General features: G+C 34.4%; 1 protein-coding gene across 8 annotated transcripts in view; it reads left to right on the top strand.

The window, feature by feature from the left end:
- The first annotated feature begins 317 nt into the window (after positions 1-317).
- STXBP5L (syntaxin binding protein 5 like) overlaps positions 318-18817 on the top strand; it is a 421768-nt gene continuing 403268 nt past the window's right edge. For 3 of the 8 annotated variants that reach the window (XM_032298941.1, XM_032298934.1, XM_032298933.1), the window contains exons 1-2: positions 1441-1656; positions 1782-1978. In XM_032298941.1, the coding sequence (XP_032154832.1) occupies positions 1551-1656; positions 1782-1978 (303 nt within the window). In that variant the 5' untranslated portion in view covers positions 1441-1550. Of the gene's footprint in view, positions 617-1152; positions 1414-1439; positions 1657-1781; positions 1979-18817 lie in introns of those variants that run through there. The other 5 variants (XM_032298936.1, XM_032298937.1, XM_032298935.1 and 2 more) reach the window with 5 other exon arrangements.

The following is an 18817-nucleotide window of genomic DNA, read 5'->3' as shown; positions in this document are numbered from 1 at the left end:
ACTGTCCAGAGCCATACCTAAGATAAGCAATCTTCCCCGCAGCCTCAGACTCCAGGCGCCCAAATTCGCACGAGGCATTCTATTGACTCACACCTGCGTCCTTCAACAGGTAAAGCCAATTACGGCCCCTAGAGCACGACCCCCCGCATACTGGTCAATACAGCTGTCAATCAAATACCTCACCTACTTTTCTAAATTCTCCCCTCCCACTGTCATTGGCTTTACCTTCGGCCTATCCACAGATTTCTTCCGCCCTAGAGACCACGGAACTTGCCCTATCGAATCTAGGATTGGCGCCGAAGCTACTCCCGCCCTTCGACGTCCCCGGGTACTCCGCCCCCTTCACCGCCGGGCTTGGCTGAGGAAGAAGCGGGGCGGGGCGAGCGAAGGGCCGGCCAGGGGGTGGGGCCTGCCTCCCACGGCGGGAAGGCGGAGCCTGCGCTAAAGCCTGCCTGGTCGGTTAGGACCTCGGAGAGCGCCAGGCGCCGCGACCAGAGGGATTGAAGTGGCCGGAGCCCGGCCAGACCCACGCCTGTGAGCCAGCCTCCCTCCGCGCCCTAGGCTTCCCGGGCTGGCAGGCGGCGAGTGGCGTCTGAAGAAGGTGCCTAAGTCCTGGGTCAGATAGTCATCCCTGTGGGACTCAGCCGCCGTCCGGCTGTGGCTCCCTCGCACCTGTGTGTGTGTGAGAGCGAGGAGAGAGAGAGAAGGAGAATGAGCGCACCTGCGCGCGAATGCCGGTGTGAGGGTGTTTGTGTGTGTTCTGGCTGGGCGCGCGAATGCTCGGTATAAGGTGTTCGTTTGTTCGCGCGCCCGCGGGCCAGAGCCCGGCACCTCAGCGTTCGGGCCGGGGGAGGGACAGCGGGAGCGGCGGCTCTGAGCGCCCAGCAGGCTGAGGCGGGACTCGGGCCGCAGTAGTCGCAGCCAACGGTTCGCTTCCCTCGAGAGCGGCCGTCGTGCTGCGGGGAGAGCGGACGGCGGGCGGGCTAGCAGGCAGTAGAGCGCGGTGGCGGCTGCCGGCAGAGGTGGAGGGAGAGGAGCAGGAGGTGGGGAGAAGGGGGAAAGAGGACGCAGGGGGGGGGGGGGGGGGGGAGGAGGAGGGACAAGTGGAAGCAGACGGCGTCGCCGTTCGCCCCTCCCCCCCGCAGCTGTTGCTGTGGGTCACTCGCAGATGTTTTGGGGTCCGAGCTGCTGGGGGATGGGGAACAGAAAAAGTCCCCCACCTCACAACCCCACCTCCCCCCCTCCTTTCCTATTGACAAAAAAGGAAGCGTTGAAGATGATGGGAGAAGAGCCCGGAAGGTGGTGGCAGAGTAAATACCGGCTTCCCCAACATCGTTTTTCTGAAAATAAAATATTCTGAGCTGAACGTTTCGAAGAAGGAAAGCCTGCACTTAAGAGAGAGACGGAGTCTTGGTCTGTTGGGCTCTGGTTTGATTGTATAATAATGATGATATAATGCTAATGACGATGATGACACTGCCTTTTATTTTTACCTCAGTGCTGATAAAGCGTAGCTACAGCTGGGGATACAGTCCTTGAAAATCTGATGTATGAGGAGGGAATACTGTTGCTTTTGGAGTTGTGTTATATTTATCCTCTTTAAAAGGATATGCTTTTTAGAATTAAAATTTGACAAAACGAAGCCTCTTTTCTCAGGTCGGTTATAACCAAGGCTCATAAAATGGGGACTGACTTGACTAATGAAAAGAGAAAGGCTTTTACCAAGGTCTAATTCCATATGTTAAGTCACCCTTTCCTTTTTCCTTTGAATTTCTCAACAGTGTGTAAAATGAAGAAGTTTAATTTCCGAAAAGTTTTGGATGGCTTAACTGCCTCCTCCCCTGGCAGTGGTAGCAGCAGTGGCAGTAACAGTGGTGGTGGGGCTGGAAGTGGTTCCGTACATCCAGCAGGGACTGCAGGGGTTCTCAGAGAGGAAATTCAGGAAACCCTGACTTCGGAGTATTTCCAGATTTGCAAGGTAAGTTTTGAATTGGCTTAAAGCCTATTATTTCTTTATTATATTGTTATGAGGAAACAAGGGGGGAAAACACACCAGGGACTGGAAACTGTTGAGATGCCAGTATCAGAGTCTGGTGCAGCAAGCTCTGTGGGTAGATCAGGTTGAATTAATAGAAATTTCAGGCATCAACTTAAAAAGCAATGATAGTTTAAGGGGGAAATTAGCACACACAAAAAGTAGAATTTGCAAGACAATGTTAAGACCCAATGGTGGACAAAATTTTTAATATTTGTGTATTACATTAACTGAAGAAGAAAATAGTCATTTGGTTTTCTGTGTTGTCAGATCAAATAATTGTTATTTCACTGTTCAGTATGAAATGAATAAAGCTACTAACATGTTGCTAGAATTAAGTAGATAATAGGAAAATATGTCCGTTTTAAGGGGGCCAATGACATTGCTTTAAAATTCTGAATAAAAACACCTCCACATTCTTGAACTCTTCATAAATAGACAAATACACAGGCTTGTAAGAACTTGTTATACTTGTAAGAACTCAAAAATAGCCTGTGTTTTGGTTTAGTGAGAAAACATTTTATGTAATTATACTTTGATATTGAACTTCTAATGAATATGCAAAAGAGAGTTTCTGATAGGTAGAGATGAGAATTTATAAAACAAGCTTTAGGTTAATGTATAGAGATATTGTTATTGTTATAGTCGTTATATTTTATGACATAAAGTGATTTATGATTTTATTGCCCTTTTTTGAGTTGTCTTAGAATGTGCCTATTATATGCAACAAAAGCTACTAAGTTATTTGTGTAATATAAATAAATATACTTTTGTAAATGTATTTGGCTAAAAAAAAAGAAATAGAAAACTTGCAAAATTACAGAAATTAACAATGTTTAAAATACTTTCACAAAAGTTTTTTTGAAATTATTAAAATTAGTTTTGTGGTAAACAAGTGATATATGTATAAAGAGATAAATTTCAATCACTGCCTCAGTCTATAAACCTAGCAGGGTCATTATACAAACATTTAATCTACAGTTGTTAGTTTACATAAAAGCAAGTTTATTTAGAGTTAAGTTAGATAAACAGATTTAATTCTAAACTACTTTGTGAAATTTGTGTACAGTAATGATTTTTTTTCCTCAATAGGAAATAACAGATATTCTGTTAGATTAGGGAAGGGCTTAATAGTGGTTATGAGACAAATGTTAAACAGTCTTGGAGGTCAAATTTGAACTGTTAGGCAGGGGAATTATGCCCTGATTCTCTAATCTTCATTGTATTTGTAATTTTTGTGATCAGATTCTGAAATAGTTTTCCAAATTCTCTCAATTCATGTATATGATAGTGATATAGGATAATTTTACTATAGATAAAATTGATATAGAAAAGATAGACTTCTGAAGTAGAATGACATTGGGCTGCTGAGGTTATAAAGCTTGTAGAGAGGTTTTAAATAAAAAACTTCAAGGAAATGGGTGAATGCAAGAGAGAAGGGAATACATAGTTATCTTCCTATTTATTCAGGCAAGAGATAGTTATAGGAAGTGGCAAAAGTTAAATACATACAAGTTTTAAAACATATGGCATGATAGGAGGATCATTGGCCTAGGAATCAGAAAATTTGAGTTTTATTTAAAATTCTGCTAGTTAACAGCCATATAATCGTGGGCAAGCCATTTATCTCCCTTGAGCCTTGATTTCTGCATCTGTAGTATTGGAATAAGCATATTTGCTCTCCCTAACTAAAAGAGCGTTATTGAGAAGATCAGACAAGACAAGGTGAAGGCAATGCATAAATGGAAAGGATGATAAATTATATATTAATATTATTGTTAAAGTTTCTAAAATCACCTGTTTATAGTGGAATGAATGTAACTTGTGGGTTATAATAATATTAGCTTATGATTTTCAAATCAATTATAAGAGATAGCTATATAAGTTGTCCACTAATAGTATTGAAGTCTTACTAAATGTGGAAAATGCTATACCATCTTTGGATAGGAATATAGTTAATTTTTAAAAGTAGTTATATGACTATATTATAGTTACCTGGCCTATAACAAAATATATAAAAATGAACTAAGAAAATCCAAAAATTAGAACCATTACTGAAATGGGGACTTTATTTAGATTTATAGACTTACTGATTAAATGTGCAAAAAAACATTTTATTCTGAGTACTAAGGAGTTGTCATGTTCTGGGTGCTTCTACCTTTTCAACATGGCCAAGACTAAAGTATAAATCTAGAGTTGACCGTTTGAAAGCCATCCTCCTCTCTACTATTTGATTAGTTATCACATCCCATCTATTTCCTTAGTATTTCTGAAATGTATTACCTTTTCTCCATCCCTAGTGCTTGTTCATTTCATCATATTTTCTTGCTTGGTCTTTTGAAATCACTTTCTAACTGATCTCTTTACTTCTTGTTTTACCTTATTATACTTCATTTTGTTACAATAATGGCTATTTCTGAAATATAATGTTAATTATGTCATTTCCTTGCTAAAAATTCTATGTTGATTTCCCTCAAGCAATGATGCTCTTACAATGAAAGTCTTATTTGAAACCACAGTAAATAACATCTGTTAAAACAAATAAATGTGGCACCTTATAGGCACACATTTGTTTTAGAAATTATAAGAAGAAATTATACGGCCAATCAATAAAACATTGTTTTTTACATTTTGTTTTTGTTGTGTATATCATCCATAGAAAGGTAGTAGGACATTTGCTAGCCTTAAAAACGTGAAAGTATAAAGCTATACCCTTCTAATAAACAATATATCTATAAGCAGTTCAAAGCCATAGAAATAGCAGAAGAAACTTTAGTGCAAGATCAGAAAAAAAAAAAAAAAAGTTAATGCATTGGGTTACTGCAATCTAAGTTCAGAATGTATATGCATTTGAATGCCTGCATTGTCCAGTTATTTGTGAAATACATGAACTGCCTTTCCTGAACTTGAATTCTGTGAAATACAACTTGAAACTATTGCTCTATACAGTAAATTTCAGATCACTTACCTTGATGTGTATAGGGTTTCCTTCAGAGGGGATTCCTGTTTACCTTTCCATTCTCATTTCCTTGATACCTTAAGTACACTGCATTCCCTAAAAAGCACTGTATTTTCTTATATCTCAATGCCTTCTCTCATTCTATTGTTTCTGACTAGAACACCTTTTCTACCTTGATATTATTGGAGAATTCCCAGCTACCCTTTACCTCATAGTTCAAACATCACCTCTATGAGAGTAGCTCTGAGCACTGTGGCCTCAACTACCCACCAGGGTTCTTTTTTTTCTTTTTTCTTTTTCTGAAACCTCTTCTATGTTTTTCTGTAGCATCTGGCATACACCTATAGTGTGAATTTAGCACCTTCTTGTGATTAAAAAAGTTTCTTAAAATCTGCCACTGCCATTATACTATGAACTATTTGAGAGGCAAATAGATGTGTTTTTTTGTTTCCTTCTCATTGGTAAGGTGTCCTTTATCTAGCTGGCCAGTAATTCTCAACTCTGGTGTTTAAAATAGAGATTTCCAACATCACTTCAGTCTTAGAGACTTAAAACCTCTAGGCATGAGTCCTAGGCACTTGCTTTTTTTTTTTTTTTTTTTTTTTGAAAGGTACCACAGGAGATTCTAGTGCACTTCTCTTCCATAAACCTTTCCAAATTCATATATACAACTTTTAGTTTTGGTTTATTTAAAGCAGAGTAAGACCTTACATGCTTTTGAGGCAAACCAAGTGTCAAGTACTTCTAGATTATATATACAGTGATATGTATAAAACAAGGGTTTATTTTTTTCACATGTGTATCATCTGTGTATAGAACAGTGCCTGGCCCATTGAAGGCAGTCAAATATTTGTTGAGCAAATAAAAGTATAAATTAGAGCAAGGAAGCTATAAAGAATGGTGTGTTAAAAGCAAACTAGACATTATTTTGAACAGCTTCTTGGAGTTGCATTTATGAAATAAATTTTATATAAAGAGATAGAGAGCATCTAGTGAAAGAGTGATATCATTTTAGGAACATAGTATATGCTTTTCAAACAGATATAGAAAAGAAGATTGTAGGAGATTCAATTAAATTTATTTCAGTTTTTACTGAGGAAGATATTAGGAGTATTCTTATTTCTAAATGATATTTTTTGGGGAACAGCTCAGAAGTTTTAGATTGACAGTGACAAACACATGGGATGTTCTAGACCTCATTAACAAAATAGACAAAAATAAGTATATTACCAAAAACAAATAAGTGTATTACCAGAACCAGATGACATAATCCCTAAATTTCTGAATAAACACTTAAATTAGTCAACTCACTATTCATAAACATTTATAACTGTTTTTTTAAATGGTCGTGATGTCAGAGACAACATGTAGGTAACTAGTATAACTTTTGGAGGGAAATGGACTTATAGTAATGATCCTCGTATCTGATGTAATGTCAGATCATACCAGGTAAATAGGAATAGATCAGAAATATAGGCATGGACTATAGAGAGTTGGGCTTTCCAGGACCCTAGCAAGCTGAAAGGAGATTAAATGCCCAGATATCCTTTAATACTATTTCTTCCTCAAGATTTCCATTGTCCACATTCTCCTAATTTCATTTGAGCGGTTTTGCAACTGAGATTGGCACAAAATCATGATCACAGTTCCACAGTTATGAAGTTTTCATCCATAAAAAGAATAACAAAACATTCTCTGAGATGTGTGGATTTGTTTCATTTCTATACTTATAAACTGGTAAAATAAAAGGTAGTACAGTTGGATTACTGATTATGGATTTAGCTTCTGACAATGACTTCATGCTCCTGTCACCGAGAAGCACAGTAGAGGCATCTTTAAGAATGGTAATGGAGGCAACCAACAAAGAATCAAGCTACTGAGATGCTAACAAGCTACTGAGGTGCTAGCAAGCATAAGAACCAGAAAGAATTAAATATTTTTTTCTTTTAAGAACTAGAAACCAAAGCCAGGTTGTTCAGTACTCCAGGCTGTCGTCTTCGACTATCCTGAGAGCATAAGGGTATAGGAGCAGGTTTGAGTAAAGGTTTATAGACGAGTAGAAAGTATGTTTATAAATTTTTAAAGTTACCTAAAGGGCAATCACATTCTCTCGCAAAAAGTCCTTTGGTGCTAGTATTTGTCAGCATATTGGGCTGTTGGTCTTGTGTAGTATGGTGGTTCTTATGTTCTTAAAAATAAATAGTGTGGTCATACTTCATGTATTTCTGATATAGAGCTAATTTAAAATCGTAACATAATTTCCAAGTATGTTTATCTGTATGATCATTATCAGTGAGTAAACCAAATTTCTATTTCTTAAAGTTTAGTGCATTTCAGTAGATATTTTTCTGCCCTCACTTGAAAATGTGCCTGTGAAAAATCTTAGGATTAAGTTTTATATTTACTTTTAATAGTAGGATGATTGTATTGATTTTCTGTAAAGCTGTTTATAATATTGGTTAAATAGCAACAACTTTGACTATATCCATTAAAGGTCTCAAATAGAAGCCCTACTTTAAACTTTCAAATCGAGTTTGTTTTTCTCAGAGAAAATGGAAGTTTTCGTTCCTATTTAAGTATCAAAATGATGCTTTATAAAAAAGCTTTTGTTTATAGTGACAGTTTTCATTTTTAGTTTTAAAAGGATAACTTTTCTTAATTCTTTTTAATATCTGAAAGGTTAATCTTTTAATGTGCACAATATACTAGTGTTTTTATTTAAAAATATAGATTAAGTATTTTAAATAATATTTCCTAATTTTCTTTTTTTTCCTTTTCTTTTTTTTGAGACGGAGTTTCGCTCTTGTTGCCCAGGCTGGAGTGCAATGGCGCGATCTTGGCTCACGGCAACCTCTGCCTCCTGGGTTTAAGCAATTCTCCTGCCTCAGCCTCCCGAGTAGCTGGGACTACAGGGGCGCGCCACCATGCCCAGCTAATTTTTGTATTTTTAGTAGAGACGGGGTTTCACCATATTGGCCAGGATGATCTCGATCTCTGGACCTCGTGATCCACCCGCCTCGGCCTCCCAAAGTGCTGGGATTAGAGGTGTGAGCCACCGCGCCCGGCCAATATTTCCTAATTTTCTAAATAATACTAAAATTTATGAGGACTAGTAAAAAATCATTGATTAAGTTTTATACAGCCAAAATTAGAAATAATATTTAAATGATTTAGAGAAGGTAGTTGTAAAAACTAGAATATAAGCCCTCCAAAAAGTATATAATAGGTCTACCATGATACCTAGAGAGAGGCTTGATTAAATGAAGCATTGTAGTCCTGAAGAAATGCAGCAAGAAGGTATTTTGGCATGTTTATTGTTGAAAAGATATTTATTATACACCTTTAAAAACAAGACATAAACTGTTCTCAGCTAAGTGACTGTGGTAAGAATGAAATAATGCTTTCTGGGATTGATTTATCAGCAAAATCACCTATGATATATTCTGGACTTATCTAAAATATTAAAAAGAATATGATTTTTGTTTCATATTTAGAAGCCCAAAATTACCAGTTAATATTGATGGTGTATAGAATTATTTTGAGTATAATGACATATAATGATGCTGTATAATCAGTATAATGAATTTGAAATTGAAAATATAATATTTAATGTTTTAGTTTCAGTTAAATGTTTTATAATTGGATTACTTGTATTCAATAAATACCCCTTTGAATTGATAATAGCCATAAAATCAACATCTTATTTGGATATGTGAATTTTATTATAAATAAAACTGATCATTTTGTAATGGTGGTTTTAGATGCAGATTTAATACCTCGATTTAGAAAGTAAAGATTGGAATTGAGAGAAAATTGTTATACTTCTTTTATCTTTCTTTTATTTTTACTTTACCAAAATGAACACAATAAAATTATACTCTCCAGAAAACTAACTGGATTGGTTAATATTCAGTTTAATTTGTTCCTATAAATTGACTAAAAACCTGTCTATAAATCTGTAAACTGTAAAAGTTTGAATATTATTCGTAGTATGATAAATTTTGAAGTTAGATTGAATCCGGGGGAAATGCTTACAGTTGGTAAACATCCATGCAGGTGGAAAATGTAAAACTAGCAAAAGAGACAAAAAAGAACTGAGCAGATGATATGAGGAAAACTCAGGAGTAGAGGCAGGTAATCCGAAGCATTTTTTAGAAAGAATATTAAGAGAGAAATTCAGGCATGTCCCAGCTCTGTGGAGTGGTCAAAGATAGTAAAAACAAAACCAACTTCAAAACAACAAACAAACAACACAAAATTGTCAGAGACAAATGAATTAGGCCAAGAGGAAATTGATTAGGTTAAACATTTTCATTAAGGTGATGGATAGAATTAAGATCAATACTATAATAAAGGATATAATTGGTAGCATCAGTACCAAGAGTAGATGTAGGGGAGATGTGTGAGGAGTTGATTTTATAGAAAAGAAAAGTGGTGAAAAAATAGCAGACAGTATTTTAATATCATTTTGGTACACTGTTAAGGATGGTGATGCAATTAAGCCACAGAAAAGCAATTGAAGCTACCAGAAACGAAATGGTAGGGTGGGGAATAGAGGTAAGATTTGCCTTTCAAAATAGCAAGGGGCAGGCATGGTAGCACATGCTGGTAGTCCCAGTTACTGGGGAAGCTGAGAGGGAGGCAGGAGTTGGAGGCTTTAGTGCACTGTGATCATGAATAGCCACTAGTAGTACAGTATTCCAATCTGGGCAACATAACAAGACTCCCTGTCTCTAAAATAAATAAATAAGTAAATAAAATAAAACAGTAGGTATCTAATTTAGAATTTTTCTCCTCACCTCATAATAACACATATTTTGTTTGAATTCTAAGTAAAATCTGTGCTTTGTCCTTTCAGGTAAATAAAAACATGATTCTTCTAGAAGATTATATGGCTTTTGTATTGCTGCTTCAGTTACCAAAAATTTATTGGCTTTAAACAACACAAATTTACCATCTTATTGTTATGGAGGTCAGAAGTATGAAATGGATACCACTGGGCTAAAATTAATGTGTTCACAGAACGGCATTCCTTTTGGAGGCTGTAGGGGAGATTTTCTTGACTCTTGCAGCTTTTAGATGCTGATCACAATTCCTTGGCTGATGGCCCCCTCCCGTCTTGAAAACCAGCCCCTTTCCATTTTCAAAGCCAATTGATCTTTCCCACACCTCACCACTCTGACATTGACTTTCCTGCTTCCCTTTTTTATGTTTAAGGATCCCTATGATTACATTGGGCCCACCAGGATAATCCAGGTTAATCTCCCCATTATGAGATTAGTTGATCAGCAATCTTCATTCCATCTGCAACCTTAATTCCCCTCTGCCATATAACCTAACATATTCACAAGTTCTTTGGGGGCTGTTATTCTCTCTACTTAGATGTTCATCACCTCACCTGTTTTTGTGTTTTGAGTTATTTTATGGAAAATTTTAAACACACAAGAACGGAGAGAATAATATTGAACCCCTGGCTTCAACAATGATCATCCTTGGCAAATCTTGCTTATTTATATTCTCTAATTTACTATTCTTACATTTCATTATTTTAAAGTAAATCTCAGGCATTGTACCCTTCCGTCTGTAAAAAACTTTACAGAGCAGATAAACAATTCCCCTCACCCTGTGCTTACATTATAATCCTCAAGCCCATTATCATAGCAGAAAACAATTAACATTTCTTTATATAACATGTAGTTAATGTTTAAATTCCCTCAGTTGTCCCACATTGTCTTTTTGTAGTTGATTTGTTTAGATTGGGATCCAAGCAAGCTCCATATTGCATTTTTACTTGTCTTGAAGTTATCTTAATTTTCAATCTGTGTAAAGTCACAGGGTTTTTGATAAGATTAGCTATCTTGTGCTTTTGTGTATATTAATGAAAAAAAAAAAACAAAAAAAAACCTCTTTGTCCTGATTTCTTTATGAACTAGAAGGCTTTATGTGAGAAAGCGGGTGGGTTGCTCACTGTACCACAAGGTGACAAATAGAGAACTTTTAAATGTTTTCTAGACATGGTAACATTCTTTAAGGAATAGGAAAAATAATATTTTTAGGTCATTCTAAGAGCTTTTGTACTATTTTGTGATGCTACTATAGGATGGGTTTTGCTGAGAATGTTAGAAAAAAGTGTCATAAAAGACACAGTATGTGTCAAAGTGAATAAAAGTGGGATGGATTCTTTAAGTTGTATTCAATATTACTGATTTTTATCCATGAAATAAATTATTTGAGGGATAGGATGAGATTCAATTTTGTATAGCTCTTAAGTGAAAGAATAGAACATTTGATAAGGATTCACTCTACAGTTACTTAGAATAGAATTATATAGCAAAAAGCTGAAAGTGAATTGGACAAAGTCTGTTTTATTAGTAACTTAGATTTCTTCTAAGTTATGTTTCCAACATGTGGGCTAATAGTCTGAATATACTTGAAGAACTGAGTTGGAAAGTGATAAGAAGAGGATTAGAATACTGATGCGGAACACATTTTGATTTATTGAGTTCCATTTATAAATAATCTATACACTACATTTACTGATTACTTACATAATTCAAAAGGTACCTTATTCTGATTCTCTGCCATCCTATGGTAGTTTATTGTTGGATCTTTCTTTGCTTTTTCCAGTTCCATCTTAACCAAAACTTTTTTGTTGTTTCAGGTGATATTGAATATTCTTGTGCTCTATCATAGCTCCCCACTAGCTATTTGGTGAATTCAGTTACTTATTTAAACATTTATTGAAAGTGTATTTTATATATAATTCTAAACTAGACTTTTTAATTGGGCAACTTTTTTTTTTGTTAGGAATGACTTTGCAAGATAAGCACACTATGAACCAGTTATATTTTTATTTGATTAACAGAATAGTTTGCATCATGTGAATTTTAATTCATGTTTTTTTAACTTTATGAAACTCCCTCCTATTTTTTCAATGGCTCAGGATTTTTGCTCTCTGTCCCTTCCTTTCTTTTTTCCTTGTATTTCTACTATTTTTGAATTATTTTATGATGTGTTTGATATTTTTCTTTGTCCTTAGCTTATATTAATTTCCATTTATATCTTCTTGGCTAAAAGCTGCTTTATTCTAAAATAAAAGAACCTGGAAAATGTCTAAAATATATTTTTGGTATAATTTCATTTCCCTAACAAATCTAATACTTATTGAGACTATTAACATACCAAAATAACTCTTTAAATCTCTTAAGTTTCTCTTTTATTCACCAATTTTTTTTAAAGGATTGAAAAGTATTTATTCTGGGTCAACTCAGTATAGTTATCAAATAATCATCTTTAAATCATGCTTCTTTGTTCTCTGCTAACAGACTCTAATTAAAAAAAATTTTTTTTTGAAAAATGATTTGGGTACTTTTTTGCTTTTTAAAAATTTAATACTTTTAAATTGATATAAATAGATGTACATGTTTTGGGGGTACATATGGGAATTTAATACATTTGTATAGTTTGCAAACATCAAATCAGTGTAATTGGGATATCCATCACCTTAAATATTTGTCTTTGCTTTATGCTAAAAACATTAGAATTATTCTCTTTTAGCTATTTTTGAAATGTAGAATAGATCATTGTAAACTATAGTCACCTTACTGATCTATTAAACACGATATTATTTCTTCTATCAAAATATATATTTGTACTCATTAATCAACTTCTTTTCATTTTCTCAACCTCCTTCCAGGAGGTAACCAATATACTCTGTGTCTTCACGAGTTGTACTTTTTAGCTTTTACATGAGTGAGAACATGTGATATTTGTTTTTCTGTGCTTGGTTTATTTCACTTAACTTATGACTTCCTGTTACATTCATAGTGCTGCAAGTGACAAGATTTCATTCTTTTTTATGGATGAATAATATTCCCTTGTGTGTATATATACTGCATTTTCTTCCTCCATTCATTGATGGGCGCTTGGTTTGAGTTTATATTTTGGCTATTGTGAGTAGTGCTGCAATGAACATAAGAGTGCCAGTATCTCTTTGATATACTGATTTCCTTTCTTTTGGCCATATATCCAGTAGTGGAATTGCTGGATCATATGGTTGTTCTATTTTTAGTTTTTTGAGGAATCTTCATGCAGTTTTCCATAGTGGCTGTACTAATTTACATTCCTACCAACATATGTGAGTTCCCCTCTCCACATCCTTGCCAGCTTTCATTATTCCCTGTCTTTTTTATAAAATCCTTTTTAATTGGAGTGAGATGATATCTTATTGTAGTTTTGATTTGCATTTCTCTGATGATTAGTGACGTTGAGCATTTTTCATATACTTGTTGGCCATTTGTATGTCTTCTTTGAGAAATATCTATTCAGATCTTTTGCCCATTTAAAACTCAGATTATTTATTTATTTTTGCTATTGAGTTGTTTGAGCTCATATATTCTGGTTATTCATCCCTTCTGAGATGAACAGATTGCAAATATTTTCTCCCATTCTGTGGGTTGTCTCTTTACCTTGTTGATGGTTTCCTTTGCTATACAGAAGATTTTTAGCTTGATGCAATCCCATTTTCTATTTTTGCTTCCATTGTATGTACTTTTGAGGTCTTACAAAAAAATCATTGCCCAGTCTTATGTCTTGTAACATTTCTCCAGCATTTTCTTCTCGTAGATTCATAATTTTAGTTCTTAATTCACATCTTTAATCAATTTTGATTTGGTTTCTGTATATAGTGAGAGAAAGGGTCCAGTTTCATCATTTTGCATATAGGTAGCCAGGTTTCCCAGCACCGTTTTTTGAAGAAACTCTCTCCACTGAATGTTCTTGGTACCTTTATCAAAAATTAGCTGGCTGTAAATGTGTGGATTTATTTCTGGGTTTTCTGTTGTATTCCACTGGTCTATGTATCTTTGTTTCTGCCAGTACCATGCTGATTTGGTTACTTTAAGTCTGTAGCATATTTTGAAGTCAAGTAGTGTGATGCCTCTAGCTTTGTTCTTTTTGCTCAGGGTTTCTTTGGCTATTCAGAATCTTTTGTGGTTTCATATAAATTTTAGGATTTTTTTTGTGTTTCTATGAAGGATGTTATTAGTATTTTGATAGAGATTGCACTGAATCTGTAAATTGCTTTGGGTAGAATTGTCATTTTAACAATATTAATTTTTTCAATTCATGAGCGTGAATTCTTTCCACTTGTTTGTGTCCTCTTCAATTCCTTTGTTAGTGTTTTATAGTTTTCATTGTAGAGATCTTTCACTTCTTTAAATTTATTCATAGGTATTTTATATTCTTTGTAGCTATTCTAAATGGTATTGCTTTTTTATTTCTTTGTTCAGATTGTTCACCATTGGTGTATATAAAAGCTTCTGATTTTTGGATGTTGATTTTGTATCCTACAACTTTACTGAATTTGCTTATCAGTTATAACAGTTTTTTGGTGGCATCTTTAGGTTTTTGTAAGTGTAAGATCATGTCATCTGTGAACAGGGCTAATTTGACTTCCTTTTTCTAATTTGGATACCCCTTTATTTTTTTTTTCTCTTGCCTAATTGCTGTGGTCAGGACTTTCAGTATTAGGTTGACTAAAAATGGTGGAGGTGGGCATCCTTGTCTTCTTCCAGATTTTAGAGGAAAGGCTTTCAAATGTTCCCTGTTCAGTATGATGTTACTTTTGGGTTTGTCATATATAGCCTTTATTATTTTGAGGTATGTTCTTTTCTATCCAGTTTGCTGAGGGTCTTTCTCATAAAAGGATATTGCATTTTATCAAACATTTTTTTCAGCATTTATTAAAATGATGGTATGCTTTTTGTTCTTGGTTGTCTTAGTGTGATTTATCACATTTATTGTCTTGCATTTGTTGAGGATCGTCACATTGGTGTTAATCAGGGATACTGGCCTGTAGTTTTTTTTTTGTTGTTGTTGTTGTTGTGTCTTTGTCTGGTTTTGGTAATGCTGGCCTCATAGGATACGTTTGGAAGTATTCCCCCTTCATTTTTTTGAAGAGTTTGAGTAGAATTGCTGTTAGTTCTTCTTTAAAATGTTAGGTAGAATTCATTAATTAAACCATCAGGCTTTACTTTAGTGGGAGACTTTTTATAACTGCTTCAATCTTATTCCCCATTATTGGTATGCTAAGGTTTTCTCTTTCTTCCTGGTTCAATCTTGGTAGGTTGTATGTGTCCAGAATATATAAACAAATTAGAAAACTTAGAAGAAAGGGATAAATTCAATTCTGGTAGGTTGAATTTATCCCTTTCTTCTAAGTTTTCTAATTTGTTTATATACAGTTATTCATAGTGGTGTCTAATAATTCCTTACATTCCTGTGGTCTCAGTTATTATGTCTCTAATTCTTTTGTTTCTGATGGTATTTATTTGGATATTCTTTTTTTTTCTTAGTCTAGCTAAGGGTTTGTCTATTTTATTTACATTTTCAAAAATAAGCCCTTCATTTTGTTGATCTTCTGTAGTGTTTATTTTTTATTCTCAACTTCATTTCTTTTCTGATCTTTATTGTTTCTTTTTGTATGAATTTTGAGTTCGAATTGTTCTTGTTTTTCTAGTTCCTTGAGGTGTATCTTAGGTTATTTATTTAAAGTCTTTCTGCTTTTTTGATCTAGGTGTTTAATGCCATATACTTCTCTCTCAGTACTGCTTTTGCTGTATCTCATAGATTTCAGTATATTTGCATTTTCATTTGTTTCAAGAAATTTTTAAATTTCCTTTTTAATTTTTTCATTGACCCATTAGTCATTCAGGAGCATGTTGTTTGATTTACCGGTGTTTTTGTAGTTTCTGAGCACTCTCTTGTTATTGATTTTTAGTTTTATTTCATTGTGGTCAGAAATGATATGTAATATGATTTCTACTTTTTTGAATTTGTTCTAACTTGTTTTATGGCCTGAGATATGGTCTATTTTAGAGAATGTTCCATGTTCTGATTTTTTTAAAAAAGGTGTATTCTGCAGCAGTTGGGTGAAATATTTTGCAAACGCCAATTAAGCCCATTTGGTCTAGTGTGTAGTTTATCAGTGATGTTTGTTGACTTTCTGGCTGGATGATCTGTCCATTGCTGAGAGAGGAGGATTTTTTAATTTCGTTTTGTTTTTAACTGAATGTTTAATACATTTGTAGGAATAGAAGGAATGCAACAAGGATTAGAATTTTATAATTACATTAGACATTTACATAAAAGATCTTTCATTTTTCAAAGAAGTTTCTCCTATGTCCCTATCTTTTCTGTCTTTCTCAAAGCAGTAGTTATACTATTCTCATGGCCAAGCTTATTTCATTGTGTTAAACAGTAATTATATCTGTATGTTTCACAACATTATCATCTTCAGAAAATCTACCCATCATTTCACCATACAATCTCACTGCATTGTTTCACAGTATAATTGTATTCCACTTAAATTAGAAAAGCCCAAAGAAATTAGAGCAAAACAGTCAAATTCATATGAATAAATGCTAGAGAACCAAAGATTTTAAAGTTCTGATTTAGTAACAGTTACTAAGTCTATAGGCATAAAACTTCTATTTATTCATACTATTAAAACAGCAATACAAGAAATGAAAGCTACATTAATGAAAAAGGAACTCAGAAATGAGATAAGTAATACAATATTTAAATATAGATGCTATATGTATTTTATGATAGGTGTCAGGTAAATAAACTATCATCTTAAATTCTGGTCTCAGAGAAAAAGATCAAAGAATATGCTCCATATTATTAGGTCCATCTTTGAAACCAATGAGATCCTTTGGAAAAATGGCTTTAGTCTTTCTTTTTGTCAGAGATTCCATTGGTCCTTTTGTTGGTAATCTATTTTTTTTCCATCCTTACAGTCTACCTTGTCTTTATTTTAAATTTTTCGTAGTCCTGTATAGTTTTATAGGCTATATATAATATAAGTAATAAAAGGAGAAATAAGAAATAAAAAACAAAGTATATGTATGGCTCTAAAAACTTTTCATATTTGTAGAACAGAATTGAAATGATGATACAAGGAATGCATACCATTGCCTGGGCTTTACCTCCTAAACTGCAACCATGAAGCCCTAATGACAACGTCCACATTTCTGGAGGCAGGGATGAGCAGCAGCCTAGAGTGGGTTGTTAAGAACCCAACTATTAGTGTTGTGCAGTCTACCTCTCTGTCTCAACCTTATTAATGTTTGCTTTATATGCTTGGGAACTCTGGTGTTGGGTGCACTGTTATTTATAATCGTTATATCCTCTTGCTGAATTGACTCCTTTATTATTATATAGTGACCTTCTTTGTTTTTATAGTTTTTGATTTGTAGTCTACTTTTCTGATCTACATCTAGCTATTCCTGCTGTTTTTTTGGTTTCCAGTTGCATGGCATATCTCTTTCCACCCCTTCAGTTTCAGTCTATGTGGGTTTACTGTAAGCAGTATATAGTTGTGTCTTGTGTCTTTATTCATTTAGCTACCCTATGCCTTTTACTTGGATAATTGAGTCCAGTTACATTCAAGATAATTATTGCTGAGTAAGGATATACTATCACTATTCTGTTGCTTGTTTTCTGGTTCTTTTGTAACTCTTTTCTTCCTTTCTTCCTTTCTTCCTGTCTTCCTTTGTGATTAAGTGATTTTCTCTAGTAATATGTCTTAATTTGTTGCTTTTTATTTTTAGTGAAGCTATTATAGGTTTTTGCATTGTTATTGACATGAGGCTTACAGAGAACGTCTTATATATATAACAAGTATATTTCAAAGAGATGACAACTCGTGTTAGTTCATACAAAGAATAGGACAAATGAAGAAGAGTGGGGAAATATTCTATGTTTTAACTCCCTCTTGCCACATTTTGAATTTTGTTGTCTCCATTTATGTATCTTTAATTGCTTATCTCTTAACAGATTGCTGTAGGTATTATTGTCTTTGATAGATTTGTCTTTTAGGTTTCATATTAGAATTATGGGTGAATTGCACACTACAGTTCCAGTATTAGAGTATTCTGGGTTTGTCTGTGTACTTAATTTTACCAGTGGGTTTTATACCTTCAAATGTTTTGTTCTTGTAAGTTATTATTTTTTAAAATTTTAGATGGAAAAACTCCCTTTAGCATTTATTGTAAGATGGGTCTGGTGGTGTTGGATTCTCCAAGAAAGACTTTATCTCTTCTTCATAGTTGAAGGACATGTTTGCTGGATATAGTATTCTTGGATGGCAGGTTTTTTTTTTTTTTTCTTTCACCACTCCCTGCTGGGCTGGATAGTTTCCATTGAGAAGTCTGAATGGATTAAACATCCTTTTAATATTATTTGTATATTTTCTCTTGCTGCTTTCAGGATCCTCTTTTTGTCTTTGGCTATTGACAGTTTGATTATTTATGCCTTGGTGTACTCTTATTTGAGTTGAATCTGTTTGGTATTCTCTACATTCTTGTACTTGGATATTTATCTTTTTAGTTTCAGAATTTTTTCAATTATTATTTCTTTGAATATGCTTTCTACCCCTTGCCCTTGGTCAAGTTCATCTTGACTATCAGTAATTCTTAGATTTGATCTTTTGAGGTAATTTTCTATATTTTGTAAGCAATCTTCATTCTCTTTCATTTTTCTCCCCTGTGTATTTTCAAAAGGCCTATCTTTGAGCTCATCTATTCCTTCCCCTGTTTCATACATTCTGTCATTGAGGGCCTCTAGTGAATTTTTTAGTTCAGCAAATATATTTCTCAGTTCCAAAATTGCTGCTTGATTTTTAAGAATAACTTCAATCTTTTTGTTAAATTTCTCTCATAAGTTTCTGCTTGCCTTGCCTTGCCTTTCTTTCTCTTCCTCTTTTTCTTTTTCTTTCTTTCCTCTAAGACAGAGTCTTGCTCTGTGGCCCAGGCTACAGT

The sequence above is a fragment of the Sapajus apella genome, unplaced genomic scaffold, assembly GCF_009761245.1.
Source record: "Sapajus apella isolate SASKATOON/1434 unplaced genomic scaffold, GSC_monkey_1.0 scaffold40, whole genome shotgun sequence".
Lineage (NCBI taxonomy): Eukaryota > Metazoa > Chordata > Mammalia > Primates > Cebidae > Sapajus > Sapajus apella.
The sequence above is the reverse complement of the archived record's forward strand: the minus strand, read 5'-3'. Positions and strand labels throughout refer to the sequence as shown.